The 18,772-nt window shown below is 38.3% G+C and overlaps 1 protein-coding gene across 2 annotated transcripts in view; it reads left to right on the forward strand.

Moving 5' to 3' along the window:
* Nucleotides 1-307: 307 nt before the first annotated feature.
* The window catches only part of SUPT16H (SPT16 homolog, facilitates chromatin remodeling subunit), a 38,960-nt gene continuing 20,495 nt past the window's right edge, over nt 308-18,772 (forward strand). Inside the window, exons 1-3 of one of the 2 annotated variants that reach the window (XM_057721277.1) lie at nt 308-483; nt 17,276-17,368; nt 18,382-18,552. In XM_057721277.1, coding sequence (XP_057577260.1) covers nt 418-483; nt 17,276-17,368; nt 18,382-18,552 — 330 coding nt within the window. In that variant the 5' untranslated portion in view covers nt 308-417. The remainder of the gene's footprint in view (nt 484-17,275; nt 17,369-18,381; nt 18,553-18,772) is intronic. The other variant, XM_057721276.1, reaches the window with a different exon arrangement.

Genomic DNA, 18,772 nt, shown 5'->3' on the forward strand with positions numbered 1-18,772 from the left:
GCCTCCTGCGCGGTGCTCAGCCGCCGCCGCGACTGGGAGTCGCAGCTCCTGGAAACCGCGGCCTGGCAGAGAGTGAGGGCGGGGGCAGGCTGTCACGTGATGACGTCGACTCGCGTGCGGCTGTTGCTAAGTTGACACAACCCCGCGAAAATCTGGGCTCTTTGCATCACTCATTTTGTCGCTTCCCCCACTCTTTTCCTTCCTCTCCTCCCCCTAACCTCAGGAGGAAGGATTTAAAAAAAAGAAAGAAAAGAAAACAATCCTAGGCGCTGCCGGGACCCGGAAGCGGAAAGGGCATCTTGGAGGTCGATACTTCCGGGTCAGTGGGAGAGTGCGGGATTCCGGGGCCGAGAGAGGGTGGCGGAGCCGGGACCTCGCGTGATTCTCGGAACCCGAGGAAGAGCGGCGTCTGTGGCTATGGCTGTAACTCTGGACAAAGACGCTTATTACCGGCGGGTGAAGAGACTGTACAGCAATTGGAGGGTGAGATAGATCCCGTAATTTCCCCTAGGGAGCCCCCCTTTGCCATCCCATAATAACCCCGTTTCTCGGCGCCTTTTTTCCCCTTTCCGTCGGAATTTCCCGGGTTCAGTGCCGTGCCCCTTTATTAGCTTCGGGATCATTCACTGCAGGCAGCCGCAAGTGCCGCCCCGTAACAGGGAATCCCGTACCTCAGTCAGTCTGTCCTGCGGCCACCACCATCTTCCCCGCGTGCTGGCCCCCGTCATGCATAACAGCCACCACCTCTCGTAGTTTCTTCCCGCCCTAGAAGAGGCATCATCATCCTTCCCTCCCACTCTGTGAGCACGTCTTGCTGCCCCCTCCTGCAGTGCTCACACACACCCACGCACTCCTCTGTCCGTCCAGAACCAGAGTGTTGCGCCCCAGGTCCCGCCAGAATTAAAACCATTTCGTCAAGGATGGATGGAGGGGCTAGGAGGATGTGAATCGGGCTCTTGGCGTTTATCGTTTGCGAGGCTGTTGCTGGAGTTAAAAAAAGAAATACTGCTCACGCGCAACCGCCTCATGTTCTAGGCCCTGCTGTGGGTAACACAGAAACCTAACGCTGGAAACCTGCAGGTTTTAGTAATACAGAGAACGATGCGATGCTTAAAACCTCGTTAGTTTTCCTCCTCGGTTGCGTATCGGGGCACGTGTTAAGAAAAAGAGCTGTTGCAGTTCCCAGTCTTTTAAGGATTGGGCATTTGAAAAAAATCCACAATTAAAATTTTATTTTTACGATGGTAATTTATCAACTCAAACATTTGATTGCATCCTGTGGTGCATTTTGAGCTATCTAGCTTAAGTCTGGCCTCTGAACTCTGCCATTCAGGGAAGTTAAAACTAATGAAGACTTTTTAAAACCCGAAAAGTGCCCTGATAAAAATGATCAGTTCTGATTTCAGCATTGTAAATTGCCTTTCAAACTAGCTAAAAACTAAGCTATTAAAGTTGTCATTTGTTAAAGGTTCCTGTGCATGTTTCATCTTTTGAGCATAAATGCATTAGATAATTGAAAATAAAATGGGTTCTCTGCGTTTTATGAGAAGCACAAATAAGGACTCTATGCTAGACAAAAGCTGAACATAAATTTTATTTTAAAATTTTTTATTCGTTATTTCTCCCAGATGTTTTTACCATTTCTCTCAGTCACGTTTTAAAGTTTTAACGTTATCCATATTAGAAAAACTCTTTCTAAATGCCCAGATATTTCCTAAAGATTAATAAGTATTGTTGTACAAGTAATAATCAAAAGCTTTCTCTTCCACCCATAGACCCCAAAATTAATTACACACTTTTGCTGTGGTGGTGGTTTGTAGTCCCAGAGTTTATCAAATTATCTTCTGTAGACCATTCGTGAAAGCTAAGATTAATACAGAGCTCAGTTCCCCTACATGACAGATAAATGCAAAGCATGAAACTAGGAAAAACTTGAGGATTGAAGACAGATTGGCAAATTTAATGTCAAGTGACAATCTTTAAATCCATGAAAGTTGTTATTGGCCCCCATTTTTTGTTTGTTTCTCAAAAATCATTAAAATTTATCTTGGCTCTCCTGTCATTTGAAAGGAGCATGTTAGACTTTGATAAAATCCTGGTGTTACAAAGTTACAATCCAAGTCAATATAAAAATGTACTCATTAGCAAAATTTGTAGCATATCATTATGAAAAATCTTACTTGAATAGACTTTCTGCTTTCTTATAACTGTAATTTTTAATAACCATGCCCAGAACCCACCTGTAGAATTTCTTTAGGCATTGTCATTCCCGGTTATAGTACTTTCATTCTGAGCTGCTTAACCAGAGATCACAGTTTTCAGAGATAAATTCTGGTTGCTTATCCTCTTAGCTGTAGCAGGAAAATAGTGAAATATACAGGTGCAAGCCATATTTGTTTTTCTACACTTTTTCCTTTTTTGAGTAAGAAAACTGGCATTGAAATGAGAATAACTTGAAGTTAACTATATAAATCCCAAGCCCTGTGTTGTCAGCTCCCATCTTCAAAGAAATCTCTGTTAGGACAAAGATTAACTAAAAAGTTAGTTTGGGCTCCACACCCACTTTTAACTTTTAGATACCCTTAAAGCATTAGCCTCTCAGAACTGTGTGGGTGCTTGTGGTAGCTTCAGTGCTCTACAACTGCCTAGAGTTGTAGAGCACCAAAAGGCTACTAACTTTTTTTTTTCTTTTTCTTTTTGTTTCCTTCTTTTGCTCTTTTTTTTTCTTTTTTTTAAATAAGCGTAGGAGCTAATGTGTTTCCTAGTCTCGTCTATCTGCAAGTTGAGTTTGGCTAAGGTATATTTTGTGAGGCTATTGTAAATAAGATTTATCTCTTAATTGCAATTTTCATAACTTATGTCCCCAAAACAGTCACAGTGTCACACTTCTGTTTGAGCAGAAATTTCTAAAACATTTAACCTTATACCTGAGTAAATATTGTCATTTTGGGGATAAGAAAATGGGCTCAGTCAGAAATCAAACAGGAGACCTCCACAGTGACTAAAAGTTATTACTTATGACTGTTCCTGGATATTTGAGTCGAGTCTAGTCCTGCCTCTCATTTTTTTAAATGAGAACTGCTATGAGCAGAAAGGGTTGGCAGCACCTGTCTGTCTCTGCATTAGAGAACCCAGGTGGTAGTGCTGGGTCATGAGTGTGAGCTGGGGCTTCTCTGTCTTCTAACTTACCGGGTCCTTGTTCAGGGCATGTCCCAGCATTTTCATGATTGTGATTGTTTTTAACCAAGTGATAGAATTGGTACTGCATGGGGTACAAGGGGGGAGGTTACCCACCGTCCTGGAGTCCCAGCTGCTTTGAGAGCTGAGGGGTACTGTATCCATGCACACCTATAATTCATTTGAGACCTACCTATTAGGACTTGCTGCTGTGTGTGAACCTTGACTTCAGTCATCTGCCTTTTAACCCAAAAGAATTCCATAAAAAAAATCAGAACAGCAGCTGTTTTCAAAAGGAATGCTGATCCATTGCATTCATTCATGTGACGCTGCACTACCAGTCAGGATTGAGGAGGTGAGTGGCTCCAGCCTCAAAAAGGAAGCTTGTGCCTGTGGAGAAATCTAATAACCTATAGCGTCAGTGTTTCTCGAGTGGTGATTTCTGGCTCTTTGCTGGTTGATGTTGTAGACAACTTTTTTGTTCTGGATTGCTCTCTAAGACTAGGCAGTTACCTTTTGTGGCTTAGGAAGGTTATTTAAAATAGGCAATTTCTATTACTACTTTCAACAAGAGAACGGCTTGCTTCTACCCGTCTCAGTTCATTATGGCTCATTTATCTCTGGAGCGAGCTAGAGAAAGATTTAAATTATGCTTTGATTTCTTGGGTAAAGAGGAAGGCTAGATGGAAGTAAATGCTTCGGCAGGTTGGAATTCGTTTATTCTTGCTTACTCAAATTTTTTTTTTTTTTATCACTATTACCAAGTGCAGTGCCTGGCGTGTTGTAGGCACTCCGTGAATAATGGTAACTTGATTTCTGAGCTTTCATGCATCCCTTTCTTGGTTTGAAGAGATCTTTATGGAGGCTGTACTTAGGGTGATCCTAAGTCCTGCCTTTCCTGGAACTGTTCACCTGTTGTCCCTATGTAATTAATGGCATACCATTTTATTCTCAAAATTGTCTTGATTTGGGTGATGAACTAGATCAGTATCCTAGCTATAACTAGAGACTTCAAAAATGTTTCCTCTTTTAATGCAGTACCCCTTTGGTTCAGAGGAAGATAGTTGTTCCTCTGCTGCAGTATTTCCCCAACTTACCTTGCACTTTAAAAAATCAGTTTTAATCAAGTAATACATACATAGGTTTTAAAAAACCAAATAATTCTAAAAGCCATAACACAAAAAACAGTTACCTGCCCCAGAAGCACCCACTTTCCAGTTCTTAACTTTCTTTCGTATTTTGAAGTAATATCTATATACTGCTGTTTCTTGATTTATCAGTTCTAGATATTAACTCTTGTTTTGGTAGATTAGGATTTATTTATTTATTTTGTTTTAATTCAAGGGATTTTATTTCAGAACACAAATCTAAATTTGAAACATAATAATGCAAGTATATGTTAATTAATGAGTTTCAGGTTATCATAAACCAAGGAGAAGGCTGATGATATAGGAAAAGGAGTCATTATAGTAATTACAGTTGTCAGCTGCTCTGCAGGTGGAGCCCAAAGGCTGACATCATACTGTAGAAATTGGGTTATAACATGATGGATTAATGGCCATCTCTTCATGTCTGCTTTGTGCCCAGGGCTGTGCTGTGAGCTTCCTTTGTAGTGTGCCTGTGAATTAGGCACTGTTATCTCCATTTAGATGTGAAGAGACTGAGGATCAGGGAAATTGAGTACCGTCACTCAAAGGTTATGTAGCTAGTAAGTGGTTGAGCCAGGATTTGAATTCACAGATACCTTCTCCCATAGTCTGTCTAGTCTTAGAAAGATGATAGAAAACCAAAGAGAAAAAATTAAAAAGTTGAAAGAAAGAGGTGGCGGGAGGAAGATGATGATGGTAAGCATCATAGATGGATACAGACGCATCTGTGTCTGTCTCTAGTTTTCTCCCCATGAGAAAAGTATTCTTCCCTAAATGCAGAATACTGTGTACACCTTTGTTTCTTGGATCCCAGAAAGACAAAAGGCACCTGAAAAGACACAATCAAGGGGTGAGGAGATTTTCATTGTGAAAAGATGAATATTCAGAGGAAATATGATCTAAGCCTGTCGAGGCATGAAGGACAGAGATGAGAATGCTTTTTAGTCTTGTGCACCTACTATGTGTGGAGTTTTTTGCTAGTTTTTACAGGTTATCTCACAGAATCCTCACACGTCCCTCCTTTGTTACACTAATTCAACAGTGAGGAGGCAAAGTTTCAGAAGTGTTAATTAACTTGTCCCCAACCCAAATCACGCATCCATCAAATAACAAAGCAAAAGTTTAGACTCTGGGGAGTCTTTCTACTTCACTGAGGATTAAGGAAAAGAAAAAAATAAGTTTTTTTTTTTTAAATTTTTTTCTAAACAATTTATTTTCATCTGGATAAATCCCCTCTCATGTATTTTTTTCGAAATTAAATTTTTTTATTAGTTAGCTATTTTATACATATTAACATATATATGTCAACCCCGATCTACCAATTCATCTCACCACCCCCAGCTTTCCCCCCTTGGTGTCCATACATTTGTCATCTATATCTGTGTCTCCATTTCTGCCGTGCAAACCGGTTCATCTGTACCGTTTTTCTAGATTCCACATATATGTGTTAATATACGATATTTGTTTTTCTCTTTCTGACTTAGTTCACTCTGTATGACAGTCTCTAGGTCAATCCACGTCTCTACAAATGACCCAATTTCGTTCCTTTTTATGGTTGAGTAATATTCCATTGTATATATGTACTACGTATTCTTTATCCATTCATCTGTCGATGGACATTTAGGTTGCTTCCATGACCTGACTATTGTAAATAGTGCTGCAGTGAACGTTGGGGAGCATGTGTCTTTTTGAATTATGGTTTTCTCTGGGTATGTGCCCAGTAGTAGGATTTCTGGGTCAAATGTTAATTTTATTTTTAGTTTTTTAGGGAACCTCCATACTGTTCGCCATAGTGGCTGTATCAATTTATGTTCCCACCAACAGTACAAGCAGGTTCCCTTTTCTCTACACCCTCTCCAGCATTTATTGTTTGTAGATTTTTTGATGATGGCCATTCTGACCGGTGTGAGGTGATACCTCATGTAGTTTTTTGTTTTTTTTAAAAAATAATTTATTTTATTTTATTCTTATTGGCTGCGTTGGGTCTTCGTTGCTGCATGCAGGCTTTCTCTAGTTGCAGCGAGCAGGGGCTACTCTTTGTTGCAGTGCATGGGCTTCTCATTGTGGTGGCTGCTTTTGTTGCAGAGCACAAGCTCTAGGTGCGTGGGCTTCAGTATTTGTGGTTCAAGGGCTCTAGAGCACAGTCTCAGTAGTTGTGGTGCACGGGCTTAGTTGCTCCGTGGCATGTGGGATCTTCCCAGACTAGGGCTTGAACCCGTGTCCCCTGCATTGGCAGGTGGATTCTTAACCACTGCGCCATCAGGGAAGCCCCTCATTGTAGTTTTGATTTGCATTTCTCTAATAATTAGTGATGAGCATCTTTTCATGTGTTTGTTGGCCATTTGTTTGTCTTCTTTGGAGAAATGTGTATTTAAGTCTTCTGCCCGTTTTTGGATTGGGTTGTTTTTCTGATATTGAGCTGCATGAGCTGTTTATATATTTTGGAGACTAATCCTTTATCCGTTGATTTGTTTGCAAATATTTTCTCCCATTCTGAGGGTTGTCTTATAGTTTCTTTTGCTGTACAAAGCTTTTAAGTTTCATTAGGGTCCCATTTATGTTTGTTTTTATTTCCATTACTCTAGGAGGTGGGTCAAAAAAGATCTTGCTGTGATTTATATCAAAGAGTGTTCTTCCTATGTTTTCCTCGAAGAGTTTTATAGCATTCGGTCTTACATTTAGGTCTTTAAGGCAGGTTAGGGTTTAAATTTAACTTTATTATACCATCACATTCAGGCCAGTTTCCCTACCTCCTGACATTTCCTGTAAGTTTTCTTCTTGACACAATTATGAAAAAAAATTTCAACATACAGAAAGGTAAAGGAAATTTCCAGTGAGAACCCATGTACCCCCCACCTAGTTTATACACTTAATATTTTATCATACTTGCTTTATCATGTATCCACCCCTTTTGATAAGTTTTCTTTTTTTCCCCTGTAATTTTTAGTAAAACTAGTCAGTTTACATTGTTATGCTCAGCTAACTATTTTCACTGCTGGGTGAAGTAATAGAGTACAATTAATTACCTCTCCTTTTCCCTACAGTGTTTCATTTTTCCTGGCATTAATGATTACTTCAGTTTTTCTCCTCTTTTAAATGTCCCTAGCTTTAATTTTTTTCCTGTAGATCTATCATAATCTCATCAATCTTTTATTCTACAATTTTCACACTCATTAGATATTTTATTAATTCTGTGTTTGTTTTTTAAACACCACCACCACCCACTCAACCGTACATTATTCTGCTCTATCTGTACAGGTTGCTCTCTAGGTCTGTTGAACCTTGGAACTTTCCAATGTCCCTTGTATCCTGCAGTCCATGTCTTGATTTTTTCTTCTTGGTTTTGTTAAGGCATTTCTCTAAGCACTTCTTAGGGAAGGATACAGAGAATAGGTGTTTCTTGAGCCCTTATGTGTCTTGAAAAGTTTTGTTCTGTCTCCACTTCTGGTTAATAATATAGTTCAGTGGGTATAAAATTCAAGGTTGAAAATCTCTGAGAATTCTCAGAATTTTGAAGCTCTTTGTCAGCCTTCAAGCTTTCAGTATTGCTTCTGAGAAGGCTGATGTGATTCTATTTCCTGTTCCATTATGTATGGCCTATTGTTCTCTGTAAAATATCTCTTTATTCCTTGTGTTTTGAATTTCACTGTGTTGGTATGAGTCTTTTTTTTCCCCCTTTGCATTGAGTTGGGAAGTGGAGGGCCATTTTAGTCTCAAGACTCACATCTGTCAGTGCCGGAATTTTGCATTCATTGATCATTTTCTCCCCCTGTTTCCCCAGTAATCCGTTTTATTTTCCCCCTGAAATTCCTATTTAGTAAGGTTTAGACCTTTTGGCTTAAATTTATTATCTTTCCATTACATTTCCTATCTCTTTATCTTCTACTTCCAGATACTGTTTCTTAACTTTATTTTACCACTTTATATTGAATTTTTTTTCTGAGTTCTTTCTTGTCTTCTTTTCTTGCTTCATGGATGTACTGTATTTGTTTCTCTTATAGGGGGTGTTTTATTTGATTTTTATTTTTTGTCCTCTGCCATGCCTGTTTCCTCTGGGTTTCTTTGCTTTCTCATGTTGGACATTTCACAACAATCAAAATGAGGCTTGACTACCCATTTGTATTAAGAATAAGGTAGTAAGAAACTGATGGGAAGCTCTGCATGACTAGGGTCTCTCAACTAGTAGAGAGGGGTTGCGAGAGAGTGACTAGGTTAGCTTATTCAATGGAGAACACCCCAGATTCTGACAGTATCTGAAGTGTTTTTCTCTGAATTCAATGATGCTCAAAGAAAAATCCTCTAATTCTTGTGTTTGGGGCAATTGTTGTCATTCAAGAAACAGACTTTCATTTAATTCCTCAGCATTTAGTACTTGCCTTCTGGTGGGCCTAGTATCTAGAGCCTTTTTGAGCCCCTTTCTCCAGAGAATACATTGTCTTTTTGTGGAAGGATTAGGCATTTTTTCAGGGCTTCCAATAACTGGGGGCTTAAGTTTACTGACCAGACCTTCTGTTCTTAGCTCTGAACTTATCCGTGTTCAATATGTCCCTTTCCCTTTCTCTAATACTTTGTGCCTCCCAAGTCCTGCGCCCATAAAGGCTCTATAAGATACACACACTTAACATCAATATCTTCTGGCTGAGAATGCTTGTTGGACACTTAGTCATTTACCACTCTCTGTCCTCTTTTCATCTTCCAAAAAACTCTTTAACCTTAATACATTCAGAGAAGATACTTTATATCACTGTAAATGGACTATTGTGTCGTTTTCCAAAAATAAAAAGTTGCTGTTAAAAAATAAATATAAAAAGAAAGGATAATGTAAGCACAATTACATTATTAAATTGTAACAGGTGTTAAAAACTAGCATTAAACGTATATTCTTGGTGTGATCAGGTAGATTAAAAGAGAATTAAAAAGTATATAACTTTTTTGCTCTGTAATTGATATTTAAAGCCATTTCTGGGCTTCCTAGGTGGCGCAGTGGTTAAGAATCCGCCTGCCAATGCAGAGGTCATGGGTTCGATCCCAGCTCCAGGAAGATCCCACATGCCGCGGAGCAACTAAGCCCGTGTGCCAAAAAAAGAAAAAAAAAAAAATAAAGCCATTTCTGGGATCACCTGAAATCATTTATATGGATTGTACACTTTGAGAAAATCTGTTCTACTGTACATATTCTGTACTGATTTATGTAATCAACAGCTAGTCTTTGACATCAGTAACAGTTGTGGTGTAAATTTCTAGGAAATAGCCATTTCAGTCCTTTGAGGGGGGTTAATTTTTGGTACCTTTTTTATTGAGGTATAGTTGATTTACAATCGTATGTGAGTTTCAGGTGTACAACATAGTGAGTCACAATTTTTAAAGGTTGTATTGCATTTGTAGTTATGAAAGATTGGCTATATTCCCTGTGCTATACAATATATCCTTAAAGTTTGTTTGTTTTATACATACTACGAGGGTGAGTCAAAAATTATCCGCACTCTGGCTGTAGAATTTATTTGAATTAACTTTTAGAAAAGACAGATACATCATTTTTTGACATAACCTCCTTGCTTTTCAACACACTTTGTCCATCTGTCAACAAGCTTTCGTATTCCCTCATTAAAAAATGTTTTAAGTTGGGCTGTGAGCCGTGAATGCACTGCTGTCTTCACTTCTTCATCAGAAGTGAATCTTTGTCCTCGTAGGGCTGCTTTCAGGAGACCAAACAGGTAAAAGTCTGATGGAGCATGTACAGGACTATAGGGAGGATGCTTTAACACCTCAAAATGAAGTTTTTGCAGAGTGTCGACAGTGTGGGCAGAAGTGTGCAGATGTGCATTTTCATGCAAGATCACAGTGCCCTTGGGTGGCAGTCCTCTGCGTTTAATCTGAAGTTTAGGCTTCAGCTCTTCAATAAGCATCTCACTGTAACGAGCACTGTTGATTGTTGAACCTTTGAGCCATGGTTGATGTGCAAATGATTTGCCACATAATCCGCTGTCACTTCAGACAGAATCATTTCATGTATATGCTCAGTGTTGTCATCAGCCGTGGATGTGGACAGCTTCTGGCTCCTTCTTGATGGCTAACACTTGTGCGATCTTCCTTGAACTTCTCTATCCATTCATACACACTTCTTCAAGACAAAACTCTTTCTCCATACTCTGCAAAGTCTTTGATAAATAATGGCACCAGGTACACCCTCAGACCACAAAAAACAAATCACTGCACGCTTCTCTTCTCTTGTGCAAATCACAAGTGGAGCATCCATTTTTGCTCGCACCACAGTTACAAATGAACTGATGTAACACGTTCACACCTACACGGCGGTGGCTGGGGGGACAGTAGCCTTGAATGGAAAGAGCTGTTAAGACAGTGTGGCCAACAGAAGTTTTCATGTAACTGGAGTGTGGATAATTTTTGACTTACCCTCATAGTTTGTACCTCTTAACTGCTTACCCCTATGTTGTCCCTCCCCACTGGTAACAACTAGTTTGTTTTCTGTATCTGTGAGTCTGTTATGGTCACTGGTTTGTTTTATTTTTTAGATTTCACGTGTAAGTTATATCATAAAGTTGTCTTTCTCTGTCTCAGTTATTTCACTAAGCATAATACCTTCCAAGTCCATCCATGTTGTTGGAGTTGGAAAAATTTCATTCTTTTTTATGGCTGAGTGTAGTATTCTATTGTGTGTGTGTGTGTGTGTGTACACCCCACATCTTTATCCATTCATCTGTTGATGGACACTTAGGTTGCTTCCATATCTTGGCTGTTGTAAATAATGCTACAGTGAACATTGGGGTGCATATATCTTTTTGAATTAATGATTTCATTTTCTTAGGATATATACCCAGGAGTAGAATTGCTGGTCATATAGTACTTCCAATTTTTGTTTTTTTGAGGAAGCTCTATACTGTACAGTGGCTGCACAAATTTACATTTCCACCATCAGTACACAAGGGTCCGCTTTTCTCCACATCCTCGCCAGCATTTGTTATTTGTGTTCTTTTTGATGATAGCCATTCTGGTTGATGTGAGATAATATCTCATTGTGGTTTTGATTTGCATTTCTCTGATGATTAATGATGTTGAGCATCTTTTCATGTGCCTGTTGGCCATCTGTGTGTCTTCTTTGGAAAAATGTCTATTTGGGTCTTGTGCCCATTTTCTAATATTTGTTTTTCTGATATTGAGTTGCATGAGCTGTTTATACATTTGGGATTTTTTTTTTCATTCATATCATTTGTAAATATTTTCTCCCATTTAGAAGGTTTTCTTTTCATTTTCTTGATGCAAAAGCTTTTCGTTTAATTAGGCCTCATTTGTTTATTTTTGCTTTTATTTCCTTTGCTTTAGGAGACATCCAAAAAATATATATTTCTGTGATTTATGTCAAAGAGTTCTGCCTATGTTTCTTCCACATTTCAGTCTTTAATAATGATGGCAGATGTATAGTAGTTACTATGAACTAGGCACTATTCTAAGTACTTGATATACATTAGCTCATTTAATTCTCACAGCAACACTTACAGATGTGAAGATGGAGAAGATTGGAGCACAAAGAAGCTGGGTCACAATGAGTGCTGGGGTCATGGCTTCAAGCCCAGGCAGTCTAGCTTCAGAGTGAGCCTTACCCAGTAGGCATACTGTCTCTCTAGATATAGAAGGCAGAAGAATTTGTCAAATGACCCTAGGTCTCCTTATAGATAAAAACAGAAACCTTCCAAAGAAATTCATTTTTATATTTAGGACCCCAATGAAAATATTCTCTCCTCTGTTTTGTTAACTGAAGGAGATAGAGATGATAGAAGAAATATAACTTTGCTTGTTATAATAATTGTATCCTAATGAAAAAATATATATCTTAAACTTAATGTGTGTATTTTAATTAGACTTTCAACACCTTGTTTTTTTTTTTAAGCCTACCTCTTTGTTAGTGTGAGAACTGCCTGTGTATTTGTGGGGGTTTTGAGTGTGTTAGGTCTTGATTTGGGGTTTTGAATATGATGATGCATACTGCAGCTAAAGTTTTATTGTGAGGATTACAGATTACATACAGAAAGTGCCTGCTCAGTAAGTACTGTTCCCATCTGAAACACCTGTTTCAGCAACACTTGACTGTTGAGTGGACTAGACAGACTGGAATGTGGCAGGATTTGGAGACAGAAAGGGTTTGGTGGATGTTGAGAGTCTGCACACCAGGGGTCACTGCTGCAAGATGATTCATCTAGAAAAGGAAGCACAGAAATTTTAAGTCCAGATTTGACAAGGGCTCAAGTCTGAGTCCAGAGACCTCTCAAGCAGAAGAGGTCAGGTGGGAATCTGGGGCCATTTAAGCAGCAGAGTTGAGCCCCAGCTGCCTCTAGTAGCCAGCACTTGGAGCTGACTGTAGGACTGGTCCTTGTGGCTTTTTTTTTTTTTTTTTTTTTTTTTGCCAGCCCACCACCCCCACTCCAGTGTATTTTAGAACAAATTCCAGACATAAGTTAATCTGAAAATATTTTAGTATTATTTATAACTATTACAGTGTTACTTTGGGTAACTTATCATGTAAGTTTCACAAGCAGATTATTAAAAATTTCCCAGTTGCAGAAGACTGTATTCAGATGTAATCTGTATAAGGCATTTATACTGCTTATAACATTTGAAAATACAAAGTAGTGTCCTGGATTTTGCTGTCAAAATGTTTGGCTTTATGGTAATCCTTTTCATTGAATCACATTTTAAGAAAAAATATTATTTAAATTTATTATCTTTAGATATTAAATTCTGCTGTTATTTATTTTTTCTGGTGTTAGAGCCCACTGGTGTCAGTAAAGAATCAATCAAAAATATTCTATGAAATGCTCAGAGCAGCTGGGTTCCAAGAGAAGTTAGTATTCATCCTCTTACCTTTTTGATGGGCATTGGAAAAGCAGACATTTTATATTAATTGAAATACTTGAGATTTGATGTATTTGTTTCCCCATCTTCATTAAAAAGCTGAATACGTGGGTCTTTTTTTCTCTCTCCCTATTTTCAGTTGTATTGAGGTCGCTTTGTATGGTTTTCCCTTATTATTGATTATTAAGTTACATAATTATATTCTACATAGACTTTTAAAAAAAATTTACTGTGTATTTAGAATTTTTGTAAATGTTTCTTTGCTGAAAAATTTTAACTCAACCAAGATTTCAAGTGTCAAAAGATACTAAAAGGGACTTTTTGGTTAGTTTCAGTGGTGTTTTTTGTAGACAGATGTTTAGGAAAATACATATCGGTAGCCAGAACATATAAACATTAAATATGGGGAGCACCTGTTGCTAATTTGGGGCGGTTATCAAGGTACTAGTAATTCTAGTGCCACAAAATCCCATGCTTACTGAAGAATCAGAATGTATGTAGCAAAATTTTGGAGAGGAGAGAATATTTGATGCTAGAGTTAGTGTTAATATGTCACAGGAATCATAGCACTGTGGTTCTCAAACTCTTTGACATCAGGACCCCTTTACATTCTTAAATTATTCTTTGTATAGATTTGTATAGCCTTTCTTAGTATAGGTTGTATCAAGTATCTAAAGAAATATGGCTTCATGTATACATGAATCTGGAAAAGGGAGAAATTTTAATAAGCTTTCCAGATAATTATAGATAGTCTTTGTTACTACACTAAAACTCTGGAAGTGGTAATCTCTTGAAAGTTACTTGTAATGTGGAATCTAAAACCACAACAGTGAACTTTTCATACTCAAGTTATGGGTCTGTCTTGCACCTTTGATCCTTTACCAAGGGATGCTTTTGTAACATGAGTTGCTTATTTGGAAAATATTGGTTCCCTCAGTTGTGCAGATCTGGTAAATGTACACATTTCATTATACGATATTGGAGAATCGTGTGTGTTATTGTCACCACTGATATCATCAGAAAAGTCTTGAGTAAGTAGAGAAGCTGTCAAGTTCACATTGGTGGGTACAGGTTTTTCAAAATTTTGATTTTTGCTTGAACACTCAAATTTCATCATTGATAACATGTTTGTCATTTGTTTTCCTTGAAATGATAGGCTCACTTAATTCATTTTTAAGAAAATGTATGCCAGATACGCAACTCTGTTTAAATGGCTAGTTCAATTTGGCTAGTTACTCAGGTAACAAATTGTACAAGTGCTTTTCCTTGATACTATTGTCATACTTCAGTGTGCACACTGAAGTGCTTTGTGTATGCTTCCCATTTCTTTACACAGAATATGAAAAAGACATATACTCAAGGGTTAGGATTTCATAATATTAATCATTTTTACTGTGTCAAGGACATTTTTTAGTGAAACTGGCTTTTTTTCACTAGTGTGTGGTAGTGAAGAACATAGTTTGGTGCCACTACCTTGATTCATGCACTAGCAGTTTTAACTATCATTGCTTTTGCATCATCAGTGAAAATTAATGATAAAACTTTACCAACCTGAGGGGAAAAACATTTTCTCAGTGAAAATCAGTAGAGGGGGAGATCAATGAGATGATGGGTGATGACTTAGAGGGCTGGGATAGGGAAGGTGGGAAGGGGTCGCGGGAGGGAGGGGATATGGGGATATATGTATAAATAGAGCTGACTCACTTTATTGTACAGCAAAAACTGGCACAACAGCGTAAAGAAGTTATATTCCAATAAAGAGCTTAAAAAAAAAAAAATCAGTGGGGGAATGCATGGGGTAAGATATAGTAACTCCTTTGGGTTATATATTTTGTTGTGGTAGAGAAATTCAGGAGAACCCTCAATTGCTATTATATTTGGATTCTTACTGGCATCCAGAAGCCTTAAAATGTGGAAGAGTCTTAAGTAGATTCTTTTAAATTGAGATAACATTGATTTATAACATTATATAGGTAGGTTTTGTTTTGTTTTGTTTTGTTTTTTCAGCCACACAACACGGCTTTGCAGGATCTTAGTTCCCTGACCAGGGATTAACCCAGACTCCCTGCAGTGGCAGCACGGAGCCCTAACCACTGGACCACCAGGGAATTCCATGTGTATATTTTTCTTGACTTTGTAGGGAAATCAGAGATTTGACCTTATAGCTCACAGTTACCAGTCCTTTGGTCTTACAGAGCTGTTCAGGAGTAGCTAATGGTTGGAAACTCACAGTTCTCAATTTCAAAACTTACTACAAAGCTGCAGTAATCAAAACAATGTACTAGTGTAAAGATAGACATGTAAATCAAAGGAATAGAATTGAGAATCCAGAAATAAACCTTCACATTTACATCATTTGATTTTTGAAGTGGTGCCAAGACAATTTGGGCAGGGGTGTGGGGTGGGGAAGAAGAATAGTCTTCAACAAATGGTGCTAGAACAAATGGTTATCCACATGCAAAAGAATGAAATCAGGCCCTTTCCTCACACCATACACAAAAATGTACTCAAAATGAATCAGATCTGAATATAAGAGCTAAAACTATAGAACTGCTGTAGAAGAAAGTATAGGTAAATCTTCATGTCCTTGGGTTAGGCAAAGCTGCCTTAGATATGACATCAAAAGCACAAGAAATGAATTTAGACTTCTTCAAAATTAAAAACTTGTGCTTCAAAGAACAACATTACAAAAGTGAAAGAAAACCTGCTGAATGGGAGAAAAAATGCAAATCGTATCTGATAAGAGACTTATATCCAGACTATAAAAGGAACTCTTACAACTTAGTAATGAAGCAATAATCCAGTTACAGACTGGGCAAAGGATCTGAATAACACAGTATGCAAAAAGGGTATACAAATCATCAGGAATCACGTGAATGGGGGCTTAATCAACATCATTAGCCATTAGGGAAATGCAAATCAAAACTACAGTGAGGCTTCCTAGGTGGTGCAGTGGTTATGAATCCTCCTGCCAATGCACGGGACACGGGTTCAAGCCCTGCTCCAGGAAGATTCCACATGCCGCGGAGCAACTAAGCCCGTGCGCCACAACTATCAGCCTGCGCTTTAGAGCCCGTGAGCCACAACTATCGAGCCCATGTGCTGCAATTACTGAAGCCCACGTGCCTAGAGCCTGTGCTCCACAACGAGAAGCCACGGCAATGAGGAGCCCGCGCACCCCACTCACCGCAACTAAAAGCCCACGCACAGCAAAAAAGACCCAACACAGCCAATAAAATAAATAAATTTATTTTAAAAAAAATGCAGTGAGATACTACTTCATACCCATTGAGTGGCTATAATAAAAAAGATAACAAGTGTTGGTCAGCATGTGAAGAAATTGGAACCCTCATTCATTACCGTTGAGAATGTAAAATAGTGCAGGCACTTTATAAAACAGTCTGGTGTTTCCTCAAAAAATTAAACGTAGAGTTACCTTATAACCAGCAATTCCTCACCTAGATATATACTCAAGGGAAATATGTGCACACAAAAACTGATGTGAATAATCACCAAAAGATGGAAACAACCCAAATATCAAACAGTTGATGAATGGATGCAATGTAGTATATCCACACAATGGAAGATTACTCAGCAATAAAAAGGAGTGTAGTATTGATACATACTACAACATGGAGGGACCTTGAAAGCATGTTAAGTGAAAGAAGCCAGACACAAACACCACATACTATGATTCCACTTATATGAAATGTCCAGAGTAGACAAATCCTTGGGACAAATGAATTTAGTGGTTGCCTAGGGCTGGGGGGAGATGGAATAATTATTGCTAATGGGTTTTTGGGGAGGAGGATGAAAATGTTCTAAAATTAGATTGTGATGGTTGCATAACTGAATACACAAAACCATTGAAGTGTACGCTTAAAGTGGGTGAATTGTATGTGAATTCTGTCTCAGAAAGGTACGTTAAAAACAGAGTAAGTAATGGCCAAGCAAATATGTACCTTAAACTTAGAATTTCTGTTAGGAAAAAATTACGCATATCTTGGGTAAATACTGCAGTCTGTATTCCTATTTTGCTAGTGTGAAAAGAAAATGATCAAATTACCTACTCTACTTTTCAGAAAGGAGAAGATGAGTATGCCAATGTTGATGCCATTGTTGTATCAGTGGGTGTTGATGAAGAAATTGTTTATGCCAAATCAACTGCCTTACAGGTGAGAAATTTACAGCGGTGTTTAGCCCTGAGAGTCATTGAATCGGCTACTGTACTGTTCAATGTGGTAGCCACTACCCACATTAAATTTTTAACTCCTCAATCCTAAGTCTCAAGTACTCAGCAGTGGCTATCGTTGTAGACAGAGGACATATAGAATATTTCTGTCACAAAAAGTTCAGTGAACAGCACTGATTTAGAACATAAGGAAAAAAGAAGTATATAATTTGGGATGGATTTAACTTTAAATAGCAGAAAAACCTCAGTAACAGTGGGTTAGACAAAATGTTTTTTTCTCTCTTAGTCTTCAGGGACCCAGGTTTTCTTCAGGTCTCCACTCTGCCATCCATAGAGCATAGCCCTTGTGCTCATTTTGCAAAATTTGCTGCAGCTTCACCCTTATAACTGCATTCCAAGAAAAAGAATGGAGAAAGGGAATAAAATGGGAGACCGCCTTCCTTTTTTAAGGAGACTTGCTTGAAGTCCCATAGAATACTGCTACTTATAACTTATTGGCCCAAATTTAATCTAATGGTAATCCTTAGCTACAAAAAAAGATGGGAAATAGAGTCTTTGTGCTGAGCATGTGTCCAGCTAAAAATCCTGGGTCTCTTTGAGAGAGAGGAATTGAGTGATTGACAGGCAGCTAGCAATCTTCGGGGGAGCTAGAATGCACAGTTCCCTGAAGGGCTACTGTGTCTCTTGTTTTATGCGTTTCTTTCCTACTAAACAGTAATATACCTACTGTAAACACAAATTATCCAAATGATTTGATGGTCTTTATTATGGAATGTTTCAAACAAATAGAAGATAAAAGAAAACATTGAACTCCTTGTACCCATTATCCAATAAATTGTCAACTCCTGACCATTCTCCTTTCATTTGAGTCCACATCCAGCTTCCCCCACTCAAAGATTATTTTGAAGTTAATTCCAGATACATTAATTTATAAATATTTCTGTGTAAGTACATTCATTTTTTGGTATCTGTATACACTGTTGTCTTTTCCCATAGACATGGCTCTTTGGTTATGAACTAACTGATACTATCATGGTCTTCTGTGATGACAAAATCATCTTTATGGCCAGCAAGAAAAAAGTGGAGTTCTTGAAACAGATTGCCAACACTAAGGGCAATGAGAATGCTAATGGAGCCCCTGCCATCACACTGCTCGTACGAGAAAAGGTCAGAACTAATAAAGACTGTGTCATAAATGCGAAAGAATGTTTAAAAGTGGTAAACAAAAAAGCCTTCTAGGCATTTAAAAAATACAAGGGGAAGATTTAGCTGTCATTTGTTACTCAGAAAGAAAAGCGTTCAATAGTCCTCTATCAGTTCAGCGGTAAGACAAATGGGTTATGAAATTCTGGTGAGCACTAACTTTATCCATTCTTGAGGGCACTGT

Source organism: Hippopotamus amphibius, chromosome 2, assembly GCF_030028045.1.
Source record: "Hippopotamus amphibius kiboko isolate mHipAmp2 chromosome 2, mHipAmp2.hap2, whole genome shotgun sequence".
Taxonomy (NCBI): Eukaryota; Metazoa; Chordata; class Mammalia; order Artiodactyla; family Hippopotamidae; genus Hippopotamus; species Hippopotamus amphibius.